General features: G+C 43.4%; 5 protein-coding genes across 5 annotated transcripts in view; 4 read left to right on the top strand and 1 right to left on the bottom strand.

The window, feature by feature from the left end:
* The window catches only part of LOC110493193 (equilibrative nucleoside transporter 1-like), a 40,271-nt gene extending 38,022 nt beyond the window's left edge, over window positions 1-2,249 (top strand). Inside the window, exons 12-13 of the mRNA XM_036948395.1 lie at window positions 240-439; window positions 2,096-2,249. Of these exons, the coding sequence (XP_036804290.1) occupies window positions 240-439; window positions 2,096-2,207 (312 nt within the window). The 3' untranslated portion in view covers window positions 2,208-2,249. The remainder of the gene's footprint in view (window positions 1-239; window positions 440-2,095) is intronic.
* A 1,262-nt stretch (window positions 2,250-3,511) lies between these two features.
* LOC110493922 (histone H3) lies at window positions 3,512-4,072 on the top strand. Its single transcript, XM_021568521.2, has one exon. The coding sequence runs from the start codon at window positions 3,546-3,548 to the stop codon at window positions 3,954-3,956; it is 411 nt and encodes a 136-aa protein (XP_021424196.1). The 5' UTR covers window positions 3,512-3,545; the 3' UTR covers window positions 3,957-4,072.
* A 4,622-nt stretch (window positions 4,073-8,694) lies between these two features.
* LOC110493190 (histone H2B-like) lies at window positions 8,695-9,065 on the top strand. The gene has a single exon (XM_021567473.1). The coding sequence runs from the start codon at window positions 8,709-8,711 to the stop codon at window positions 9,063-9,065; it is 357 nt and encodes a 118-aa protein (XP_021423148.1). The 5' UTR covers window positions 8,695-8,708.
* A 7,078-nt stretch (window positions 9,066-16,143) lies between these two features.
* LOC110493189 (ubiquitin carboxyl-terminal hydrolase 37-like) lies at window positions 16,144-17,445 on the top strand. The gene is made up of 5 exons (XM_021567471.2): window positions 16,144-16,264; window positions 16,407-16,506; window positions 16,637-16,716; window positions 16,917-17,161; window positions 17,378-17,445. The coding sequence occupies exons 1-5, from the start codon at window positions 16,152-16,154 to the stop codon at window positions 17,443-17,445; spliced, it is 606 nt and encodes a 201-aa protein (XP_021423146.2). The 5' UTR covers window positions 16,144-16,151.
* A 4,479-nt stretch (window positions 17,446-21,924) lies between these two features.
* On the bottom strand, window positions 21,925-23,595 carry LOC110493924. Its single transcript, XM_021568523.2, has 3 exons — window positions 23,359-23,595; window positions 23,213-23,281; window positions 21,925-23,046 (listed from the first exon to the last, which is right to left on the bottom strand). Exon 3 carries the CDS (start codon window positions 23,013-23,015, stop codon window positions 22,320-22,322), a length of 696 nt encoding a protein of 231 aa, XP_021424198.2. The 5' UTR covers window positions 23,016-23,046; window positions 23,213-23,281; window positions 23,359-23,595; the 3' UTR covers window positions 21,925-22,319.
* Between the last annotated feature and the right edge of the window lie 398 nt (window positions 23,596-23,993).

The raw sequence follows: 23,993 nt of genomic DNA, 5'->3' as shown, positions 1-23,993 counted from the left end.
ATCTGTGATGTTGAAGAATCAGAACAATAAAGGTTACCCATAAGCCTTTACTGACGTGGTAAATTTACCATCTGAGAAAAAAATACAGGTCAACACTGAACTACCCTGAATATAAATAACTACCTTATCTTGTGGTGACCGGCTTAAAACATACACAGCAGCAATGTTTTATTGAACATGCACTTGAGTGCTTTTCATTGAATGTGAATGTGGTGTGTCTGGCATCTCTCTACTTTCAGCCTGGGAAGGACAGCAAACTGGTGCCCATTCTTCTGGTGGCCCGTGTGATCTTCGTGCCGCTCTTCATGCTGTGCAATGTTCAGCCCCGCTACAACCTGCCTATCTTCTTTGAACACGACGCCTGGTTCATCGTCTTCATGATAGTCTTTGCCTTTTCCAATGGATACCTGGCCAGCCTTTGCATGTGCTTTGGGCCCAAGTAAGACCTCTTGCCTGGGCACAAACTCAAATAGATCAACTTTCAAGGTACCGGGCAACATTTTACTCTCACAATGACTCACGCTGTGAGCAAACTAACCATTTGCTAACTAAAATTTGACATAGAAGGGATTAGTAAAAATACAACATTTCTTTATTAACAGAGAAATCCTATTGAGAGCTAGGCCTATTTTGAAAGTACACAAATTATACAAACACAACGTAATAATGACATAATATTTACAATCAATTTAAGAAAAGCAAATCACATTCCTCAACAAGGAGCAGGTAGCCTAGCGGTTAGAGCAGTAACCGAAAGGTCGCTGGTTTGAATACCCGAGCCGACAAGGTCAAAAATATGTTGATATTCCTTTGAGCAAGGCACTCAACCCTTATTTGCTCCAAGGGTGCTGTATTACTATGGCTGACCCTGTAAAACAACACATATCACTCCACCTATCTGGTGTATGTGACAATAAAACATCTTACTAAATTGAACTGCCCTAGAGGTAACGGAGCACCAGGGTGCAGAGGTCTGCAGATCATTCCATACACAGGGTGCAAAATAACTGAATGCTAATTTCCCCAGTTCTGTAGAGATCAACGGGACCTCTGGAGTTAGCCATCCCTGTGATCAGGTCTGGTGACTCGTATAATTGAACAGTGAAGTATGGTACGGTGGACGTTTGTGCAAGAGGGCTATATAAACAAAAAGAGAGCAGTGTATCGATCTACGAGACGGCCAGCTTACTTTCTGCAATAGAATACAATGATGTGTACTGAACCTGTCACCTGTAATAAAGTGAAGTGTGGTGTGGTAAACTGAATGTAATGGTTTCAGTGTAGTGGAACCTGCAGTCGTATAAATGGTGTCACTGTAGTCTAGCAATTGCAGGAAAGTTGACTGATTGATCTGCTTTCTGCTGTTCAGAAAGAGACATTATCTATTTCTAAAGAAGAAGCCCATTTTTATTCTCAACTCATCCATATGCTTTTTAAAAGATGCATTTTTGTCAATCCAGATGCCCAGATATTTATAATATATATAATGTGGGCACCATAACCCAATTACCAGTCACCTGATCCAGGACAATTTCAGACAACCTTTTTGAATGTGTAAAGATCGGTCGACAGTGTTGAACGCTTTAGACAAGTCAATGAATAGAGCAGCACACTGTTTCTTCCTATCCAAACAGTTTCCTCCATCATTTAAAACCAGTGATTCTGCCGAGAAGGTGCTATGCCCTGGTCTGAAGCCCGACTGATGCACATTTAGAATAGATTTTGAAGTAAAGAAAGATCTTGGCTGAGCATTAGTCAAGGATTCAAACATTTTAGCTAGGCAAATAAAGTTTAGAAATAGGGTGATAATTATTAAAGTCACAATGTCTGTTAGAAGGACGAGGCATAACACACATGGTAAACGCTAAGCAATTCTGTCCTACCAAGCAAAAAGGCATTAACTGCTCATAGCGTGGAACTGAGAAAAATGGCTTTCATTTCGTTTTTGGAACTGCTGTCTATTTAAAATGTTATGGTTAGTTTACTCACGTTGCAAGGGTCATTACGAGAGAAAAATGTCTCCCAGGTTGACAGAAATGAGGTTGCACCTAAAATCTTACCACACCTGATCGGCTGTCATTCTCTCTCTCCACAGAAAAGTTGCTGCTCATGAAGCGGAGACAGCTGGAGCCATTATGGCCTTCTTCTTGTCCCTGGGTTTGGCTCTGGGAGCATCCCTCTCATTCCTCTTCAGAGGCCTGGTCTAAAATTGAGCCCTGTAGAGAACATGACCCCAAAACCCCAAATTGACCTATAAAACTTGCATGGTAACAAATTGAAATGTATTTGTCTCTTTTTTTAAACAAACGATACTGATTCACCTCAAATCTGGTCTTAATGGAAGGTGGTAAGCAGCTCAAGGCCAGGATTCAATCTGATAGCACTTTGTTGGCTATGCGCTATTTAAAGGTCATTTTCCGATTGTACCGACATATACAGCGTTTACCGTGATTGCGGTCTCTGTGAACACAGGAACATTACCTTTAACAGCCGGTAGTGTGAGGATTCTTTTGTTTGAAAGCTACCAAACTAACCAAAACGGAATTAAGTAGAGCATTTGTGAAATTAGGCATCTACAGGTTCCTACTATCCATGGGAGATCACATGCAATTCAGTGCTTCCCCTTTTGATTCTATAGTATTCCAATTTGAATTCTTATGAAGCCATGGATCCTTAAGAAGCCATGGGGTGGCAGGGAGCCTAGTGGTTAGAGCATTGGACTAGTAACCGAAACGTTGCAAGATTGAATCCCCGAGCTGGCAAGGTAAAAATCTGTAATTCTGCCCCTGAACAAGGCAGTTAACTCACTGTTCCTAGGCCCTCATTGAAAATAAGAATTGGCCGCAGTGCTCGAGTACCTGACTGCTGAGATCCTGGAGTTGGCCGGAAACGCTGCCCGTGACAACAAGAAGACTCGTATCATCCCCCGTCACCTGCAGCTGGCAGTCCGTAACGACGAGGAGCTGAACAAACTGCTTGGCGGCGTGACCATCGCTCAGGGTGGTGTTCTGCCCAACATCCAGGCAGTGCTGCTCCCCAAGAAGACTGAGAAGGCCGTCAAAGCCAAGTAAAATCGCTGGTGCGGCTGCAACTTGACTACTCAACCCCCAAAGGCTCTTTTAAGAGCCAACCACCTAGCTCAACAAAAGCGCAAAGTGTCCTTTCTATGCCTGGCCAATTATTTGGCGTGTTAGATACACACACATATAGACGGCACCGTGTCAAGTGCCCACATGAGGCCTAAATGAAGGATAACAACTAGTAGGCTAGAATGAGAGCATTATTGCGCGTAAAGTGTAACGTTGCTCGCGGCCCTAACAAAAGACCCAAGCGCGCCTCGGCGAGGGTGGGGGTTGCATTTTGGGGCGGCACGGAGAGGCCGAGCCTCCCGTCCAATGGGCGGCGGAGGAGGCCTCCGCAACGGGCCAATCAGGGCGGTGCGGAGATGGTGACCAATAAGCAGACGCCGCTGCCGGCTTTATAAACTTCACATAGGCATTTTGGGGCTATACTCCGACTGTGAAAGAAGGAAGCTAGCTAGCGCCATGGCCAGAACCAAGCAAACCGCTCGCAAATCCACCGGTGGCAAAGCACCCAGGAAGCAGCTCGCCACCAAGGCTGCGCGCAAGAGCGCCCCGGCCACCGGCGGCGTGAAGAAGCCTCACCGTTACAGGCCCGGCACCGTGGCTCTTAGAGAGATCCGTCGTTACCAGAAGTCCACTGAGCTGCTGATCCGCAAACTGCCTTTCCAGCGCCTGGTGCGAGAAATTGCCCAGGACTTTAAGACCGACCTGCGCTTCCAGAGTTCCGCAGTGATGGCCCTGCAGGAGGCAAGCGAGGCTTACCTGGTCGGCCTGTTCGAGGACACCAACCTGTGCGCCATCCACGCCAAGAGGGTGACCATCATGCCCAAGGACATCCAGCTGGCCCGTCGTATTCGCGGAGAGCGCGCATAAACGATGACCTGATCTCCAAAATCCCCCAAAGGCTCTTTTAAGAGCCACCTCCATATTTCAGTCAAAAAGGCACAATTGTTCCATTTGTACACGCCCCTTTCCCACCGTGTATGTTCCCTGTTCTCGAGTCACTACAGACCGTGGTTCGATTCCAGGCTGTATCACCACCGGCCGTGATTGTAAATAAGAGTTGGTTCTTAACTGACTTGAGTCGTTTCAATAACGCTCTCTATATGTGATTAGATGTATGCCTAGAGTAGAAGAGGGGAAAAATACACTAGCAGTAATGCGTGATAGTAATGATATAGGGCAAAAATGGTCACTATGTAGCTAAGAACAACTGACTTTGAAAGTCCCATGTTGCAGTGCCGCTGATGAGGGGAAAGGTTTACCGTGGAGCACGGGGGCCATCTAGTGGTTAAACACGGGTACTGTCAGCGTGTGAGCACGTCATAGTAATTGATCTTCGGCCCAGCGTTTCCCAAACTCGGTCCTCGGGTCCCCAAGTGGGGCACGTTGTTTTTTCGATTCCAATGGCTCTTGGAATGTAACATGCTAGAGTCTGTCTATTCCTTTGTGAAAATGGCCATTCAATGATTTCTGGGCCATGTGACATTCCTCGATGGCCAAAAAAATCCATGTTTTGATCCGATCATTACAACGTTAGCTGTGTGCACCCCATAATTCATGCGACTGACTAAGCTATTGAAAGTAAAATGATATGTGGGATGAATTCAGTGTGCGATTGAATATTCCAATGCCATAGCCATTGTTAGTCCTTTAGACTAGATCCGAGATCCCTTAAGAGAAAAGGTATCAGGACAGCAGGAATCAATAGATGTAATCGTCAAGTCAAGGGCTTGCAAAACAGCTGTTACGAAACAGGACACAAGCAGCCGGGATGATTGCCCTATTAGTAGTTGACCAATTACAGAATAGCAATCACCAATGCAGGCAGGTACGTGGTGATTGCTGCATTGGCTTCGTAAATAGGCTTCATAAGGAACTAAATGGCTCAGCACATGACACCTTCACAGTGCAGAATATTTGATACTACTGACTCTCGTTGAGTAGAGGCGTGTGTCTTTGGCGTGATATGAAGTCGACTTCTGATGTGGGATTTAGTTCATTTTTCAAAGAAGATTTGCTGAGGAATCGAAACCCCTTGACCAAATGATACGACAAAGTAAAGGCCCTAAATACAGGCTGCCAGTTAAATGCAGCAATGACACGGCTAAAGTGTGTCATTGCAGGACCAAAGAGCAGGAATTGTATGCTGTTGCATCTTCACTCATGAGACAGGTAATAGCGGAGCTCCGTGGTGCTGAAAAGGACAGCGCCCCTGGCCATTTGCCAAGGCCTATTTCCCGTTGGAGGGATTTTTGACATGCTATAGGCACAGTTCAGTACACCCCTCATCCAACAGACCCCCTCCTGTAATTGGTCCCAGAATCATCCACTTGATTCCCGATTGTCGGGGTGCATTGGTGTAAAATGTGGTCGTCGAGATCAAGTTCTATAGGCTACATGGGGTAATGGCATCTGTACCTTTTTTTGGAGCTACCTACACCAGTAGGGGAGCTTACAGATAAAGAGTGCACTAGGCTAGAGAGAAAAGTAGCATTCCGTTTTTCATTTTCTCTCTTTTGATACTTGAGAAACATAGATTCACATGACGTCCAAATCTGCAAGAGACAAAAGCAGCAGAAAATCAGCAGGTGAAGAAAAGGGTTAAGTGAATATGATTTAAGAGCAGTCAAATGAAGTAATAGTGACATAGATTGTAAGAAATGAAATGTACCATGTGAACATTGCATTGTGGCTTTAGAAGAGCATGTATTTGTAGATGAATGACAGATTAGGTTTGGTGACAAAGTAACTGTATAATTTGAGGTACTCTACATGAGCATGTGTTTGCCTATTTGATGATCTGTTGTAGTTAATGTTTGATTTTGAGCACGTACTTGTTGTGACAATTGCATCAGGTTGAGGGAGAAATGGTCTGTGTGGCCATTGTGAGTGGCACTTCGCTTTATCTTGGCCAGGTCGCAATTGTAAATGAGAACTTGTCGTCTACGGACGGTTTGACATTGCTCGTCCATATATTGATGTATTCCAATTCCATTTGGGTGTATTGTGTGGAATGTTGGAACATGGTTAGATCTTACTTGTTAGACGTGACTGTGCTGTTGGAGCTAGTAACACAAGCATTTCCCGACATCTGCTAAACAGGTGTATGTATATCTCTGTAGTCACCCCCAAAACCAATTCTTTCTTTGGGCGCCTCTCCTTCCAGTTCTCTGCTGCCAATGACTGGAACGAACTACAAAAATCTCTGAGACTGGAAACACTTATCTCCCTCACTAGCTTTAAGAACTGTCAGAGCAGCTCACAGATTACTGCACCTGTACATAGCCCACCTATAATTTAGGCCAAACCCCTACCTCTTTCCCTACTGTATTTAATGAATTTATTTATTTTGCTCCTTTGCACCCCATTATTTTTATTTCTACTTTGCACATTTCTTCCATTGCAAATGTACCATTCCGGTGTTTTACTTGCTATATTGTATTTACTTTGCCACCATGGCCTTTTTTTGCCTTTACCTCCCTTATCTCACCTCATTTGCTCACATCGTATATAGACTTGTTTATAGTGTATTATTGACTGTATGTTTGTTTTACTCCATGTGTAAGTCTGTGTCGTTGTATGTGTCGAAGTGCTTTGCTTTATCTTGGCCAGGTCGCAATTGTAAATGAGAACTTGTTCTCAACTTGCCTACCTGGTTAAATAAATGTGAAATAAAAAAATAAAATAAAAATGTGTCTATTTGATTAGGACTTTTCCTCTATGTGTCGCACTTCCATTTCCACTTTATGTCCCCGTTAGGGAGCTGTCATTTATGCTGCAGGCTAATTACTACCAATGTCATTGTGGTCCAAGTTCAACTCCTAGCCTATAGGGTGTGGTAACAGGCCCTCTGTTATTTGTTGTTGTACTCTGCATGTGAAGTATCTGCACTGTAGCCTATAGAGGAACTAAGCCCTTGATAATAGTGGAACGCAAGCTGTTGAACACAAACTCCCAGTCCTATGATGTTGCTCTGTGAAGGAGGTTAGCTTTTCAGCGTTCAATTCCTGGCAGCCTTCTTCTCCCTGGTTGATTTGTAAATGTGAGTGATTCGAGAATGTTTGGCTTGGGTATCCAAGGTGTTTGAGATTGTTGAGGACCAGTGTTCCGAGGGGCTGACTGTGACATCATAAAGCGGAATGTAGTTAGCGTGCTGTTTGAGGGATTCCAAATCAGTCCGTTGCGGCCTTCCAGGCAGTGCAGTTGTGCTTCAAGTGTGCTGTCTGTGTGATGACTTGTTGTGCCTACACGGAGTACAGCTACGAACGGACGTGACATTTGGGGTAAGCCTAAGCCTTTTCGTAAGCTTAACCTATATCTTCTATCCTGCTATGACAAAGTGCTTTGATGACACTAGCTGCATCCCAGCTAGTTGAACGCTTGTCAGTCGTTCTCCTAAAAGGCAACCTCTGTTGCTCGATGTACTAAACCGAGGGCCGGCAGCCACTAAGTACATGTAAGAGACAATTATGGCAACAATAAGTTGTAAGATGATACCTAGTCACATCTGAGATGTGAATCAACTGCACCGATTGGTCAATCGCCAGTATGTGCCCTTGGGCCTCATTTGTCCCCTTTGAAATGACCTGTTGAGATCATTCAATGCAACATCTGAGGCTCTCTGGCCTATAAAGGATCCACCTCATACCTGGCTGGCTCGCCGTGGCGGCGTGAAGCGTATCTCCGGGCTGATCTACGAGGAGACCCGCGGTGTCTTGAAGGTGTTCCTTGAGAACGTGATCCGTGACGCCGTCACCTACACCGAGCACGCCAAGAGGAAGACCGTTATGGCCATGGACGTGGTCTACGCTCTGAAACGCCAGGGACGCACCCTGTACGGTTTCGGCGGTTAAACGCACTCTTCTCGTAACGTCAACATCCCGACTTGAACCCAAAGGCTCTTTTAAGAGCCACCCACATCCGCTTCAAAAGGGTCAAATTCATTATCGTAGGAAACCATGAGCCACTCTTGAGTGGACAGGGAGGGAGTATTCGTGACAGGAGGCTATGTTCAGTGCAGGCTTTCCGTACAGTCGTATTAAACCATGAGCCACTCTTGAGGGGACAGGGAGGTAGTGTTCATGACAGGAGGCTATGTTCAGTGCAGGCTTTGCGTACAGTCGTATTAAACCACGAGCCACTCTGAGTGGACAGGACGCTATGTTCAGTGCAGGCTTTGCGTACAGTCGTATTAAACCACGAGCCACTCTTGAGTGGACAGGGAGGGAGTGTTCATGACAGGAGGCTATGTTCAGTGCAGACTTTGCGTACAGTCGTATTACGAGACACCAGGCTGGGAAAAGTATTAAAGGCACCACGGCTGGGAAATCCCCACCAAGTACCAAAAAGGGGGGCCTTATTTCTGGCCATTGTAGGACTTTTTTGGAAACACACCATTCCCCACCAGTGACAGAGCATAGGCTATGGTCTTTGTTAGGGAAGCAAGCCTCTGAGTGGAAGGCTCTTATGCGCGCTCAGCTCCACTGGGCAAATGGCAGGGGCGCCTATGAGAAAGCAGGGGTGTGTCCACGGCCGGCGAATTAGCTTAGCTTCGTCTTCATAAGAGGGAAAGGGCTCTCCACCCCCTCATTCGTTTGTGAGAAGCAACGAGACATCAGCATCATGCCCGAGCCAGCAAAGTCCGCGCCCAAGAAGGGCTCCAAGAAAGCCGTCACCAAGACCGCAGGGCAAGGCGGCAAGAAACGCCGGAAGTCGAGGAAGGAGAGCTACGCCATTTACGTGTACAAAGTCCTGAAGCAGGTCCACCCCGATACCGGCATCTCCTCCAAGGCCATGGGAATCATGAACTCGTTCGTGAACGACATCTTCGAGCGTATCGCCGGAGAGTCGTCTCGCCTGGCCCACTACAACAAGCGTTCCACCATCACCTCCAGGGAGATCCAGACCGCAGTGCGCCTGCTGCTCCCCGGAGAGCTGTGCAGACAACAACTGCCACACCATCATAATGGGAGATTTTAATGCCAAACACATCGACTTCAACTGTAATACTACAAACACATCGGGAAGAGTACTAAGGGATATCCTCGACAGCACAAACCTGGCCATCCTCAACACCAACGAGCCCACACACATCCATTCTGCAAACTCCACGGCAGACATCCTTGATCTTGTCCTCTGCTCCCCAGACTTGGCTGCTAAGCTTCTTAGTTTCTCTGTCAGCCACGACGTGGGAAGTGACCACCTTCCTGTCCTTGCCTCCTTCTCTCTCCAACTCCAACAAGCACCTGAAAAGCAAAGATACAACTACAAGAAAGCAGACTGGGAAAAATACAGAAATTGCATTACAGACAAGCTAACAAATATTTCAGTAACAACGCAGAACCCCAAAGATCTGGACCAGCTGTCGGAGAGAATAGGGAGTATCCTCATCCAGGCCCGGGAAGAGACCATCCCACTTACCACCACCAGACCACCACAACAACTCCCACCACATATCCTCAGTCTCATCAAGCAGAAAAGAAAGATCCGGAGAGACTTTATTAGAACAAGAGCACCCAACCTGAAAACAGAAGTTAATCGGTTGCAAAATCACATCAGACACCAACTCACCCTCCACAAACAGAAACAGTGGACTGCCTTCTATCACCAGCTAGATACAGACAACAACCCCCGGACCTTCTGGCAAAAAAATCAAAACAATCAACGGAGACAAAACCAATAACATCATACCTGTGCGAAAGTCTCAAAACCAACTCATCGAAGACAACAAAACAAAAGCAACATTATTCAGAAACCACCTACAAAATGTTCATTCTTGTCCCGACGACCCTCTCTTTGACAAAGACTGGAAAACCATTGTCGACAGAGAAATGCAGAAAACAGTGTACACCTCAAATCCGACACCAGTAGACCATCCCCTCACCCGCTCTGTGAGCATTGAAGAAATCTGAAAAATCTGAAAAAAACAAAAAACTAAGCACCAGGGGAAGACAACATTGACAGCACACTCATCAAACAAGCACCTGACGAATACCTGCACCTTCTTTCCAACCTCTTCACAGCATGTCTCATGGAAGGCTACTTTCCCCTACCCTGGAAATCTGCAGTTGTCACAATGATCCACAAACCTGGCAAAGACCCATACAACGTCACAAGCTACAGACCAATCAGCCTCCTCAGTCATGTCGGGAAGCTGTTTGAGCGAGTACTCACCCAAAGACTGAGCGGCCACACCGAGGAAATGGGCCTCCTTGGAATCCACCAAGCTGGCTTCAGGAAAGCAAGATCAACCACCGATAACATTCTAAGACTGTCAGAGGACATCCTTCGGAACTTCAAGAAAAAAGAACTTACCCTGGCGGTTTTCTTTGACATAGAGAAAGCATTTGACAAGATGTGGCACAATGGACTGTGTTACCGGCTCGCAGATTCCAATCTCAAACTACCGCTCTCCATCAGAAACATCATCACCAGCTTTCTCCACAACCGTACAATTAAAGTGAAGGTCTCCACAGCAATATCCTCACCTTTCACCCCGGAGGCAGGTGTCCCACAGGGGGGCAGTTCTAAGCCCGCTACTTTTTCTACTCTACATATCAGATATCTACTACCCTCCACCCACCGTAGGTCAAGTCTCACAGTTTGCAGATGACCTCTGCTACTGGTCCAGCTCCAAATGTCCTCAACTTGCTGCAAAAAAACTCCAGAAGTCTATTGAAATGATCGAGTCGTGGTCCAACATGTGGCGAGTAAAATTGAACCCACAAAAGACCCAATGTGTCCTCTTCACAAAAAGCACAGGGAAAAGAACCAGGAAGTTCATCTGAATTGGATACCTCAGATTGGCATCTGTAAAACCATTTTGGTTGTATATCTGGCAACATTCTTATGAGCCTCCTAATGAAACTCCTTTTACTCAATTAGTTAAAAAGGAGAAATGAAAACTGTGATTAATGAACATTAAAAACAAGATATTTAATAAATATTATATGAATTACATACATTTTATTTTTGTAGCAAAAAGAAAGGTAAATTTGACGACGCAATGCAGTGAATTCCATAGGAAATACATACGGGTCATATTTGACCCTACATTTGAAAACTTGGGGTAGTGATGCAAAAACTCTTTTTACTTAAAAAATAAGTAATTAAAAAACAAAACTAGGATGTTAGAACATTAAAGACACATTATTTAAGGATTTCCTGGAATATTAGATGATGACATTTGGGGGGGGTGGTTAATACAGCAAAAAAGAAAACATTAGGAAGGGTAAATTTGACCAGCATTGCATCCAAGGGTTATTAAGATGTGTTTTTCCCAAGTGCAATATTTAGATGTGTGTGATCATAAGTGTTGCATTATAAAGGCTGTCATGGCTAACTGTAATATTAGTGTATTGTTTTTTTCTCGAACCTTGAGTGTAATTTGCAGTAAAGTCAAGGTAACAAATAACATTGGACTGCTTTCTTTATATATTTGTTTAGCTTTGAGTTACTGTAGTTTCACATTAAACCATTTTTATTTTACACACGGAGAATTATCATGTAGATCATATTCTTTGTTGTTTAATTAGTTAAAACCTGCACTTCTCCCTAGCTGTAACGGCTCTCGTTGGTAGAAGGAAACCAAGGCGCAGCATGGTAGGCGTACATCGTATCTTTATTGATGACACCAAACAAAATAACAATGTCAAAAAAACAAAGCGCACAGTTCTGTCAGGCTACAGAAACTAAACAGAAAACAAGATCCCACAACCTAATGGTGGGAAAAAGGGCTGCCTAAGTATGATCCCCTATCAGAGACGACGATAGACAGCTGCCTCTGATTGGGAACCACACTCGGCCAAAAACAAAGAAACAGAAAACATAGACTTCCCCACCCGAGTCACACCCTGACCTAACCAAACGTAGAGAATAATAAGGATCTCTAAGGTCAGGGCGTGACACTAGCAGGGATTTATTTAGCATGTTTCAGTGCAACAAAATGAAAGTGTCATCTTTTTGGGCCCTCACCAGATTGCATTCCTGCAAATAACAAGTATCCTGTTTCAGGCTCAATGTATTTGGACCAATGACAACTTGACACATGTAGCTATGAGTACAGAACTGAAATTCCTACACAGATTCTAAACAGATGTTGAACTGAAAAACAACTATTTCCATTGATTGTTAATTCCCTATTGACCTCTAGTCCTCTGCGTTGTGTATTATCTTAAAATATTCTTACATCGGGGTGGTTAGCATTTTTTGGCGGGTATGATATTTATACCTCAAACTTTCTTACTCATCGTTATTCACGATTCATTCATGACTATCTTTAACCATGGTATTCTATTCTTATTTACAATAAGTGACTCCGAAGTGACACAATACATTATTTACAATTAATTTCTATTACGTTTACATTTGAGTCATTTAGCAGACGCTCCTAACCAGAGTGACTTCATTAGTGGATTCATCTTCACATACAGTGCCTTCAGAAAGTATTCACACCCCTAGACTTTTTCCACATTTTGTTGTGTTACAGCCTGCATTTAGAATTGAGTAAATATATTTTTTCTCTCACCCAATTATACAAAATACCCCATAACGACAAAGTTAAAACATATTTTTTGAAATGTTTGCAAATGTATTGAAATTTAAATAAAATATTCAATTTCCGTATTCAAGTAAGTATTCACACCCCTAAGTCGATACTTTGTTGAAGCACATTTGGCAGCGATTACAGCTTTGAGTATTTCTGAGTAAATCTAGGAGCTTTCCACACCTGGATTGTGCAACATTTGGTCATTTAGTCTTCTCAAAATTCTTAAGCTCCATCAGATTGGTTATTAACTTTCACTGGGCACTTTAAGCTCTGCCCAGTGACCATTGAGCTTTAATTGAACCAATCACATACATTCTGCCCTTGAGGCAGAGCTGCCCTCAGGGCAAGATTGAATACGGAAAACTGTCCCTAACCAATCTGGATTGTTATTTGAGGTTTAGGCTGAATCTCTATCACCTGTTCACATTTTTTTGACCAACCCTTGTCCATCTGCTGGGGAATATGAGAAAAAGCGTTTAGCATTTCAATAAACCGATGACCAACCCACAAACAACATGGAAGCTATCAAAAAACAAGGAAGATGACGACACTTAAAATGCATTTATTGTGGTGGCATGTTCAAATAAACAATATATAAAAAATGTATGTAAAAAAAGGAACAAGAAAACAATGGAGCATATCTACAATGTTGTATGTATACTGCAGAACTTTGCTTTCAATAAAACATATTTGATAATTGAACTCTATATTTTAAGCAATTCTAGATTGGGTTGCCAGACTGTGGTGTCATACATGACCGATGACATCACAATGGTCTTAAAGCCAGTTTGAAAAATGATGTAATGTGGATATGTATCAGTCTTAATTCGTTGTCGACATGGCTTGTTTCTGCTGGTGCAAAAAGGTATGAAATCAGGTCATTTAATCAATTAACAACTACTTAAATTCTGGAGTAGTATTTTTCTCTTAGACCTAGTGAGAAGAATGAAGTAAAAGTAGATTCTGATGGACGAATACATAAAAAGTGTACATGAAATGTATATGAAGTTCAGCTTTTGCAAATGTCACTCAATGTAACTTGTCTATACTGTGTTATTTGAGGTTGAGGATAGATAGCTAAGTTCCTCTATTTTAGACTTACCTGTTCCTATTAATATGACCCCCCCACACACATTTTTTTTTCTACATTGGCTGGGGATCGGGGAAAAATTATTTTGCACTAACACATATTCTTGTCAACAGAAAAAACGGCAGAAAGCCAATTCAATTGATATGGAGCAGAAGACAAGAAATAAGGAGAGTAGCACTTCATCCCCCTCTCCAATTCCAACTGACCGTTCTGAACGGAATGCCTCCGCCACCTCTGACCCCTCACCCTCTGACCAACTCTCCTCCCTCTATCCACCTCTCTCTCCTGTTAACTGTTCCTCTCAGCCTTGCTCTCCTGCTAAACAGCCCTCTCTCCCCAGGTCACCTGCCAAACACCCTTCCCCAGTGAAATCCTCTCCAGTGGTGTCCCGCCCTAGTTCTCTCTCTCTCCTACCAACCCTCTGGACAGTCATGGAGACACCAGCCAAGAGGGCGCAACAGTCAGGTAATTCAAACAAAAATAAAATAAGTACAGTGCCATCCTAGAGTCCCCTTGAAGAGTTGGCTTTAGAGCTACAAGAACAGGGACAGTGTTAATCAAGAGTATGAGAGCTAATCTAGGATCAGGTCCTCTCTGTCCATAATAATCTGATTTATTATGATCTAAAAGGAAATACTGATTCTAGATCAAACTCCTACTCTGAGACGCTTGATAACACAGTCCCAGAAAGTTATTTTCCTCAAACTGCAATTTTAGGCTCTTCTAATCACATCTAGTGGATAAGTAGAGTACTAACCTATTGCCCTGGTCTACTTAGTACACTAAATTTATATGGACATCAATACAAGCATAATGACTCAGACTGTGTTTATAGTACAGTATAGTATTTAAGAGAGATACTGTGTAGAGTGATACTATCTCTGCTTTGGAAGCTTTACACCTGTTTCTCTCCTTCCTTCAGACCTCTGTCTCTTCAGGACCACTCTAGCCCAAGACCCCAGAGGTCAGGCTCAGGTGCCAGAAGCCAGACTCTTCCCAGGGCCAGCTCAGCCACCAGAAGGTCAGAGGAGACCCAGGGGGCCAGAGGAGAACGGGGGGCCCTGGTCAACATGGAACTTCTTGGGTAAACCAAAACACACCGCAAATGCAACCACAACACAATGCAGATGCATTGAAAATAAGCTCTTTATTGTTTAGAGATCAATGTCTGATATACTATGGGGATGGGGCTTACTATCAAGCATGTCCGTTTTATTAGATATTTATAAACCCATGAATTATGGTAATCTTGGTCCTAAAGGACATCCACTTCTTTGTGTACTCATAGAGTGACATATAACTTATCCCTGACCAAGATGGCTGCCATTGTCAGCACTTTCTAGAGTTATGAAGGTTTATGACATAGGCCACTCAATGTTTCTAGGATATTGTATCTCTATGTGTGTACTGATGGCTGGTTCTTCTTCACAGGTTGCCTAACATTGGCAACACTTGCTTCTTAAACGCCACCCTGCAGTGCCTCCTGGTCCTGCCTTCCTTCTCAAAGGAAATCCTACGCCAGGAACAACTCTGGAGCTCCTCCCCCTTCTCCAACCTGCTCAGGTAAGGGAAGGCTCAAAAGCAGACACACCCCCACCCACCCATTATTTGTGTTCATAAATTCAAGGAGGGACACACTCTTCATGCCACTTCTATAGAAAGTGATTTTCGTAGCAGGTTAGGAAAGCATTTTTGCTAACCTTTTCCCTAAGCATAACCACTTCATATTCCGCTGCATTTATTTATTTATTTCCATTTTTGTTTTGTTTTTGGGAATCTTCATAACCCAGAGGAACAACAATGACACAATGATTATGATATAGATATTTGTAGGCCAATTTGGAAACTGTAGAATGACTACATTACCCATACAGGTCATTGACTGAACATTCCACATTAGTATGGGACATTTGGTAGCTTTTAAAATGCTCTGGAAATGAGATCAGTATCCAAACCAAATATCTTAAGAGAATAAACAACACATTTTTTTTGTTTTGCTTCATTGTCAGTCCTCAACGGTGATATTGCATTGAATCGAATTAATAATTTCTAATGATGGGGTGCCACTAGATATAAAATATATGGATATGCTCATCTGCCTCTTCAGCCGTAAGCCAGTAGGTTGACACCATCCAGTCAGCTGCTAATTTACTCTCTTTCTCCCCTACAGGTCTGATGTGCACCGTTCATTCGGGTCTACCTGACAGTGGCGCAAACCAGGACTCAAAAGCAGACCTCATGTGGAAGGTCAAGTACTCCTTGTCGGGATATGATTTGAAGTATCTGGGGGATACGCAACAGGTAACTGAGGCGCTACTCTCTTCTGAACATGCACTCTTTTTGCAAGGGTTCATTTTCTCTCAATAATTAGATTTCATCTTGGTATTTTTCTTTCTCATCATAGGACGCACACAAGTTACTTGTGAATATGCTGTGCCAGCTGAAGGAGGAGGGCATGATACTGAAGACACTCGGGGTGAACTATACCTGCCCTGTTTCCCAGCTGGAGTTCCAGCTTGTCTCAGTGCGCACATGTACCAGGTAAGAGCTCCCATTGGTTGTAATGTATCTACTGGTAACATAATCTTTCTTCAAATGATATTACAAAACACATGGCATAACATTGTAAAGACCTGAAACAGAAACCTGATGCATTTTTCTTCTCTTTGTCCTGCTTCTGAAGCTGTGGGCGCGAGTCGTCCACCAGAGAGGACTACAATCACCTCTCATTGGACTTCAGCTCTGAGCGCACCTTGCTAAGCAGCCTAGCACTCACTTTCAAAGTCAGCACGTAGGGTTTAGCCCTGGGTGTAGAGACTAACACCCAGGGCAAGCTGCCCACTGTCTCAGAATACGGTATCTTATTATTGTAGTGGTATCACTCATTTTGTAATGCTTTTGTTTCTAACTCAGGGAGAAAAGGTTGAATTCACATGTGCGGGCTGCAAGGGCCTCCACGCCTCAAAGGTGGAGCAGTTCCACACACTGCCTCTGTGAGTTGCCCCTTTATAACCTCTCATAGAACTGGCAGTATTTAATGAAATGAGTGGTCATTGTGTCCTGAGCATTTAGGAGTAATTACTTCCTGAGCAGGTTGTAGGACTTAGGGATGAGCACCACTGAACAAATTTCACTCATCTGTTATTTGTTGACTGGTTTCATTGTCTGTCTGTTCCTCTCTGTCTCTGGGCAGTGTGCTGTTTCTGCATCTGAATAGGTTTGGAGGACCTGGGGGGTTGGAGAAGCTGGAGGCTCCTCTTTTGTTTCCTTCGGAGCTGAGGCTCTCCAACTTCTGTGGGGACACGGTGCCACCCCTGCACAGTGCCAGCCCACAGGCCCTCACCAACCAGACCCCCAATATCCAGGTGTCCATACCCCTGACCCTTGCCAGCCAAATCTCCAACCCACCTGGAGAGGCCAAAGATGGCGCCCTCTGCTGTTCAGATTGGTCACGGCATCACAACACTATTCTTGTTCCAACACCACACAATCCACCCTCTCCCAAAACGGTCCTGCAGACAGAGAAGCTAGAAGCTGCAAATTCAAATGTTTCTCAGACATCGTTAGTGATGTACGGAAGCTGTTTTAGACCAGAGCAATTCAGACAAGCGACCACGTTTTCACAGCTCTTTATATGTATATTTGACCCCTCAGATTCAAATGACCAGGAACCAGGGAAAGTGCTGTGGACAGCCTCAGTGGTGAGGAGAGATAGAGAGTGAAACCAGTGAAATATAAGTTATGACAGAACACTGAGATAGTTATGAGGAGTACATGATCTAGTAGACCTCCTGCAGTAGACGAGTAGTGTTGTGAACTGTAGACAGTGTGATGGACTGTAGGGGAAATGAGAATCCAATGATCACATGTGTTTTCTTACTGAAGAAGCAGCCAGTGAAGTCAGTGAATGGCTACTACCAGCTGACTGGCGTAGTCTCTCATTTGGGAGGCTCTGCAAACTCCGGTAAGTAAATACCTTAAAACACACACATGCAGATGCACAGTACATATGGCATAGGCTGAATCCCAAATCACTCCCTTCTCCTCGACTTTCAATTTGCGCGTTCACGTGCACCTCTGCCATTTAAACAAGTATCCCAAAGCTGAGGGAGTGAAAATGATCGAGGGTTGAAGGCCGGGATTAATAATAATTTGTAGACTGCAAATTGACCGTAAGAAGCCCAAACAGATATCATATTTGACTAATTTCAAACCTTGCTTACATTTGTGTACAATCACGTATATATCTCTTTATTAGGCGTAGGAAGACTTTGGATCAGATTTCCAAAATGAAAATCACTTGGAACTGATTTGCTGGTGTTTTTACAGTCTTTTAAAAATTAAAATTGTTTGCTCATAAAACATGGGGTGGGCCAAATAAAATCACCCGTGGGCCAAATTCATCCGACGGTCCGCCAGTTGTGGAACCCTGGTGTAGGGGATAATTAGACCCTCCGATAGCCTCTTAGACCAAGCGAGCAAGGCTGGAGGCTTCAGAGCGAAGTGCCATCCCGACAAGCACTGCTATATGTTTAGAGTTTGCGCAATTTAATTCAAAGGAATGGAGAGGCATGCCACGTGTATGTGTTTATCTCTGATTTCCAAACTTGACACTTGTAACAGATAAAATACCTTCCAAATGAACTGTTTAACTGTTATAACACACTCCATTACCCACAAGAGCCTGACCCTTGACCTGGAGTCTGTCTTCTTTGTTCCACAGGGCACTACATTAGTGACATCTTGAATGCCAGTGGAAACTGGTTCTGCTGTAATGACAGCCAAGTGTCAATGTCCAATGAAGCCACTGTGCTGAGGACCAGAGTCCGGAGTGCTTACCTGCTTTTCTATATGTTCAGGTACTGCTTACTCTCTTCATCTATATTCTTGTGTTGCTATATATGTGTACTGTATGTACAGTAAGTGGTTCCTTTCACACAAGGTACAGTAGCGATTTATTGTTATCCAGCATTACTATTGTTTTATTTACTATGAATTATTATTATTATCCCAAAGTCCATCTTACCTTTAAGAACGTGTTCATTGTTATTTAAAACTAGGCTAGCGTATCTTAGCATAAGTAGGCACATTGAATGCACAGTTGAAGTCGGAAGTTTACATACACCGTAGCCAAATACATTTAAACTCAGTTTTTCACAATTCCTGACATTTAATCCTAGTAAAAATTCCCAGTCTTAGGTCAGTTAGGATCATCACTTTATTTTAAGAATGTCAAATGTCAGAATAATAGGAGAGAGAGAATTATGTATTTAAGCTTTTATTTATTTAATCAAATGTTCAGTTGGTCAGAAGTTTACATACACTCAATTAGTATTTGGCTGCATTGCCTTTAAATGATTTAACTTGGGTCAAACGTTTCAGGTAGCCTTCCACAACAAGTTGGGTGAATTTTGGCCCATTTCTGCTGACAGAGCTGGTGTAACTGAGTCAGTTTTGTTGGCCTCCTAGCTTGCACACACTTTTTCTGTTCTGCCCACAAATGTTCTATAGGATTAAGGTCAGGGCTTTGTAATTGCCACTCCAATACCTTGACGTTGTTGTCATTAAGCCATTTTGTCACAACTTTGGCAGTATGCTTGGGGTCATCAAGACCCATTTGCAACCAAGCTTTAACTTCTTGACTGATGTCTTGAGATGTTGCTTCAATATATCCACATAATTTTCCTTTCCTCATGATGCCATCTATTTTGTGAAGTGCACCAGTCCCTCCTGCATCAAAGCACTCCCACAACATGATGCTGCCACCCCCATGCTTCACGGTTGGGATGGTGTTCTTTGCCTGGCAAGCATCCCCCTTTTTCCTCCAAACATAACGATGGTCATTATGGCCAAACAGTTCTATTTTTGATTCATCAGACTAGAGGACATTTCTCCAAAAAGTACGATCTTTGTCCCCATGTGCGTTGCAAACTGTAGTCTGGCTTTTTATGGCGGTTTTGGAGCAGTGGCATCTTCCTTGCTGAGCGACCTTTCAGGTTATGTCAATATAGGACTCGGTTTACTGTGTGTATAGATACTTTTGTAACTGTTTCCTCCAGCATCTTCACAAGGTCCTTTGCTGTTGTTCTGGGATTGATTTACACTTTTCACACCAAAGTACGTTCACAGAACGCGTTTCCTTCTTGAGCGGTATGACGGCTGTGTGGTCCCATGGTGTTTATACTTGCGTACTATTGTTTGTACAGATGAACGTGGTACCTTCAGGCATTTGGAAATTGCTCCCAAGGATGAACCAGCCTTATGGAGGTCTACAATTGTTTTTCTGAGATCTTGGCTGATTTTCTTTTGATTTTCCCATGAAGTCAAGCAAAGAGGCACTGAATTTGAAGGTAGGCCTTGAAATATTTCCACAGATACACCTCCAATTGACTCAAATGATGTCAATTAGCCTATCAGAAGCTTCTAAAGCCATGGAATAATTTTCTGGATTTTATCAAGCTGTTTAAAGGCACAGTCAACTTATGTAAACTTCAGACTTGTATGTAAACTTCAGACCCACTGTAATTGTGATACAGTGAGTTATAAGTGAAATAATCTATCTGTAAACAACTGTTGGAAAAATGTATTGTGTCATGCACAAAGTAGATGTCCTAACCGACTTGTCAAAACTATAGTTTGTTAACAAGAAATTTGTGGAGTGGTTGAACAACGAGTTTCAATGACTCCGACCTAAGTGTATGTAAACTTCCGACTTCAACTGTATATTGTCTTTACATTAGATTTCAGTTAACCCCCAAAAATGCTCCCAGGTCGTCGATGCAAATAAGATTTGGTTCTTAGTCCACTTCCCAGGTTAAATAATGGAACATTTAAAACAAATTCACTGCTGTGATGATAGCTGCTATGAATTACAGTTGAATTGCAGTAACAAGTAAAAAAGGCTACAATAGCAGCTTGGTCATGTCTAGTGCTACTTGATGCTTAGAGAAGATGGGCAATAATAGTAATGAGCTTTTTTGGTATTCAAATACTCTGGGTCTGTTTTTAGATTTGCAATCTACACTCACCTGATGGCCTTCTGGCACTTGACTGAGCGGGCAGCAGAGACCAAGTTTATAAGTCACAAGCACCAATCCATCTGAAACAAGTGTTACTCGAAGAAAACCGGTAAGGGACAACTTCCTTAAATACTTAGAATATTATTTGATCTTACTGTAATTTCAAAACATGATTTACTTTTTGTTATGGACCGAATGTAAGGACTATATTGTACTAAAACGTTTTTCTTTACGTTCGTTCAGACACTGCCATCAATCGACGAGTTCTACTTGTTTATGACTCATCTGTCGCTGGGTCTGAAGCAGAAGGATTTGGCCCATTGGTTCAGCATCCACCAATCGACAGTGAGCCGGATTATCATCTCTTGGGCCAACTTCCTCTGCTGTCTGCTTGGATCAGCACGGATATGGATCCCCAGGGAAACCATCAAAGCCCACCTGCCACCCGAGTTCAAGGACTATCCAGACACCCAGGTAGTGATCGACTGCACTGAACTCCGCTGCCAGACAACATCTTCACTACTACTGCAGAGTGAGGTGTTTTCTTCCTACAAGTCACACTGTACCTTTAAGGGCATGTTTGGAATGTCACCATATGGAGCTGTCACTTTTATGTCATCGTTGTGTGCTGGATCTGTGAGTGACAAGGAGATCTTCAAGCAGTCTGGAATTATTTCCTTACTCCCCCCTGACATGGCCATTATGGTGGATAAGGGCTTTCTCGTAGATGACATTGTTCCGTGCAAGGTCTACCGGCCAGCATTTCTGTCAAGACGCACACAGATGCCAGCGCATGAGGTTAGGGAGACCCAATCCATTGCCAGGCTGAGAGTACATGTTGAAAGAATGATCTGCAGAGTAAAGGAGCACAAGCTGTTTGACACAGTTATCCCCCTGACCATCTCAGGCAGCATCAACCAATTATTTGCCTGTTGGTCAACTATCAAAACGGACCTTTGGTCAGAGCATGGGCCAAGCCAGTGTAAATGTACACATGTTTATTTGGTAGTAGCAAAATAATAATTTGTTTATCTACGACATGTATCAATCATTTGTGTTGTAGTGAATATCAGTTTGTGTGGAGCTTGTAATTGGCTTTAATTAGGCAATGAGTTTAGGGGTGGGGGAAAGAAATCAAGTAAACACAGAATAGCCAGAATGCAAGACTGAATACAATGTTAGAGATGTGTAATTGATTAACTGAACTGATGAACATTTGCTGAAATACATTATTTTAAACAAATATATTCTACTGCAGTTTTCTTCACAAGAACATCAATAGTTATTTTTCATGAAACCACTAAACTTTGCACCCATGCAGGGGATCCATTCAGGTGCGAGAGACACTTCTGCAAGTAGTGGTAAAAATAAAAGTGTTCAACCTTCTCTCTTATAGTTTTTGAAACCTGTAGATCTTTAGATATCCTTTCAACTAGGATGTCCTCCTGTGCACAGATGACAAAGTCACACCAGCTACAACCTGTGAGAAGAATTTGACCTTGCACCTGCCAGTAGTAAGCATGAAATCTCTTTAACTTCAGCTCTCCATTCTGTATCCTCAGGTAAAGGCAGTCAACCTAACTTGGTACATTTGGGCACTTGACCTCTAAGAGTCCAAAGTGTGGTCTCACACTGGGATCAAATATGATGCCATCTGGAGAGGATCCTAACCACGGAGCATCTGGGTGCACTACGAAGCCACATGGAAAGAAGTTAACATTCTTCAGTGTGCAGTACTCCTGTACTGCCACTGGCTCCATGGCTAGCCCCCTCTTCATCTCCACGGTCTGCACACCAGATCCCTTGAACATCCGCTCAGCTAGGCGGTCCGCTGAGGTCTCTCCCCGGACATGGCAAATCTCTCGGAAACGAGACGATGTTATTCTCATTTTCCTGAGCTGATGCCATTCCGGGCTGCTGCTCTGCTCCCTTGTAGCAAACTCGACTTTGTGTGACTTCTCGTAGGTTGTCTCTAATGCCTTGACCTGGAACTGCCCCTGATGGCTAAGGACGTAAGCACACTGGGAAGACTGAAGCCTGTTGCCATCTAACGGAAGTATTAGTGGAGAAGGGGCATCGGCAATTTTCACAATTTCACGGGTCTTTGGCTGTGGAAGTTGATAGGACAGCACACTGCCAGCTTGCACTGGCCCAAAGGCGGACTCAACCAGGGGCACATCAGCTGACATTTCCATTGTTGTCACCAGAGGGGCAGTAAGTGGAGAAAAGTTGGCATACGTTTCTGAGACGCGGAGAAGGTCCATGTCAGGCATATATCCATGGAGTGCTTTGTAGAGAGAACTTCTGCAAAACATTTTAAACCTTAACATCAGGTTGGACAGATTACTATGACACAGACTCATAGTGGACACAGACTTTTCCAGAAACAGCACAAGCCCAAAAGTTGAAATAAAATGGATTAAAATATACAGATTTATACATTTTAAAAAATCACAAGAAAATACCTTACCTTATTCCATCAGCACACGAGTTAGTAGGTTTACGGAACTATCCCATCAACCGGACCTGGCTTCACACCCTAATTAACAAGGATTTACTGTTACATAGGCTGAATACTTTTCAGGTGCATTTTTTTATGGATATTGATAGACTCACAAGTGTTCATGGCTCGTGCCAACGCTGTTCTGTGTCTGTGCAGCTGTGAACTGGTGGTGCAGCAGGAATGTTTAGTTGAGAGTAGTGCGCTGTCTGGTAAAGAAGGGCCACCAGATGATTGCACACAGCACTTTCTGCAACACAGGAGCAGTGGCGTTGGACCACGATCCCTGGTACGGAGTGCTTTAACACCATCTGTGAAGATAAGTGTGATGAAAGACTGAAGTGAGAAACAAGAATGATAAATAACAATAAACAGTAGTGTCTGGTCTTCTTAACTAGGGGCTCATTTAACTATACAGGAATACATTGTGTCTCAGTAACACAATTACCAAACACTGCATCAACAGATCTTTACCAAATAACCCGTGGGCAATTCTAAATTGGGATTGGGACCCATCATTAATATCTATCTATTGATAAGATTAAACGATGACACTGTCTCCAACACATTTTGACAATGATGACAGTGTCCCACAGGAGATGTTTAACAAGGTCCCTAGTAGCCATCTATAACCTTTCCCTACTCTCATGCTGTGCGCTTTTCACTCTTCCTCATGGACCTGTGACAGGCAGCCCTCACGGTAATCTCCCCTGTCAATGTATTTTCGTTAGATAATGTTTAGAAGACATGA

Source organism: Oncorhynchus mykiss, chromosome 17 (genome assembly GCF_013265735.2).
Source record: "Oncorhynchus mykiss isolate Arlee chromosome 17, USDA_OmykA_1.1, whole genome shotgun sequence".
NCBI classification, from domain to species: Eukaryota; Metazoa; Chordata; class Actinopteri; order Salmoniformes; family Salmonidae; genus Oncorhynchus; species Oncorhynchus mykiss.
This window is presented reverse-complemented; position numbering and strand designations above follow the sequence as displayed.

Coding starts and splice junctions, on each gene's coding strand:
- LOC110493924 (XM_021568523.2), bottom strand. CDS start 23,015: ATGCCTGACATGGACCTTCTCCGCGTCTCAGAAACGTATGCCAACTTT.
- LOC110493922 (XM_021568521.2), top strand. CDS start 3,546: ATGGCCAGAACCAAGCAAACCGCTCGCAAATCCACCGGTGGCAAAGCA.
- LOC110493190 (XM_021567473.1), top strand. CDS start 8,709: ATGCCCGAGCCAGCAAAGTCCGCGCCCAAGAAGGGCTCCAAGAAAGCC.
- LOC110493189 (XM_021567471.2), top strand. CDS start 16,152: ATGCTGTGCCAGCTGAAGGAGGAGGGCATGATACTGAAGACACTCGGG. Junction 16,265..16,406: donor TCAGTGCGCACATGTACCAG/GTAAGAGCTCCC, acceptor CTGCTTCTGAAG/CTGTGGGCGCGAGTCGTCCA. Junction 16,507..16,636: donor GCCTAGCACTCACTTTCAAA/GTCAGCACGTAG, acceptor TTTCTAACTCAG/GGAGAAAAGGTTGAATTCAC.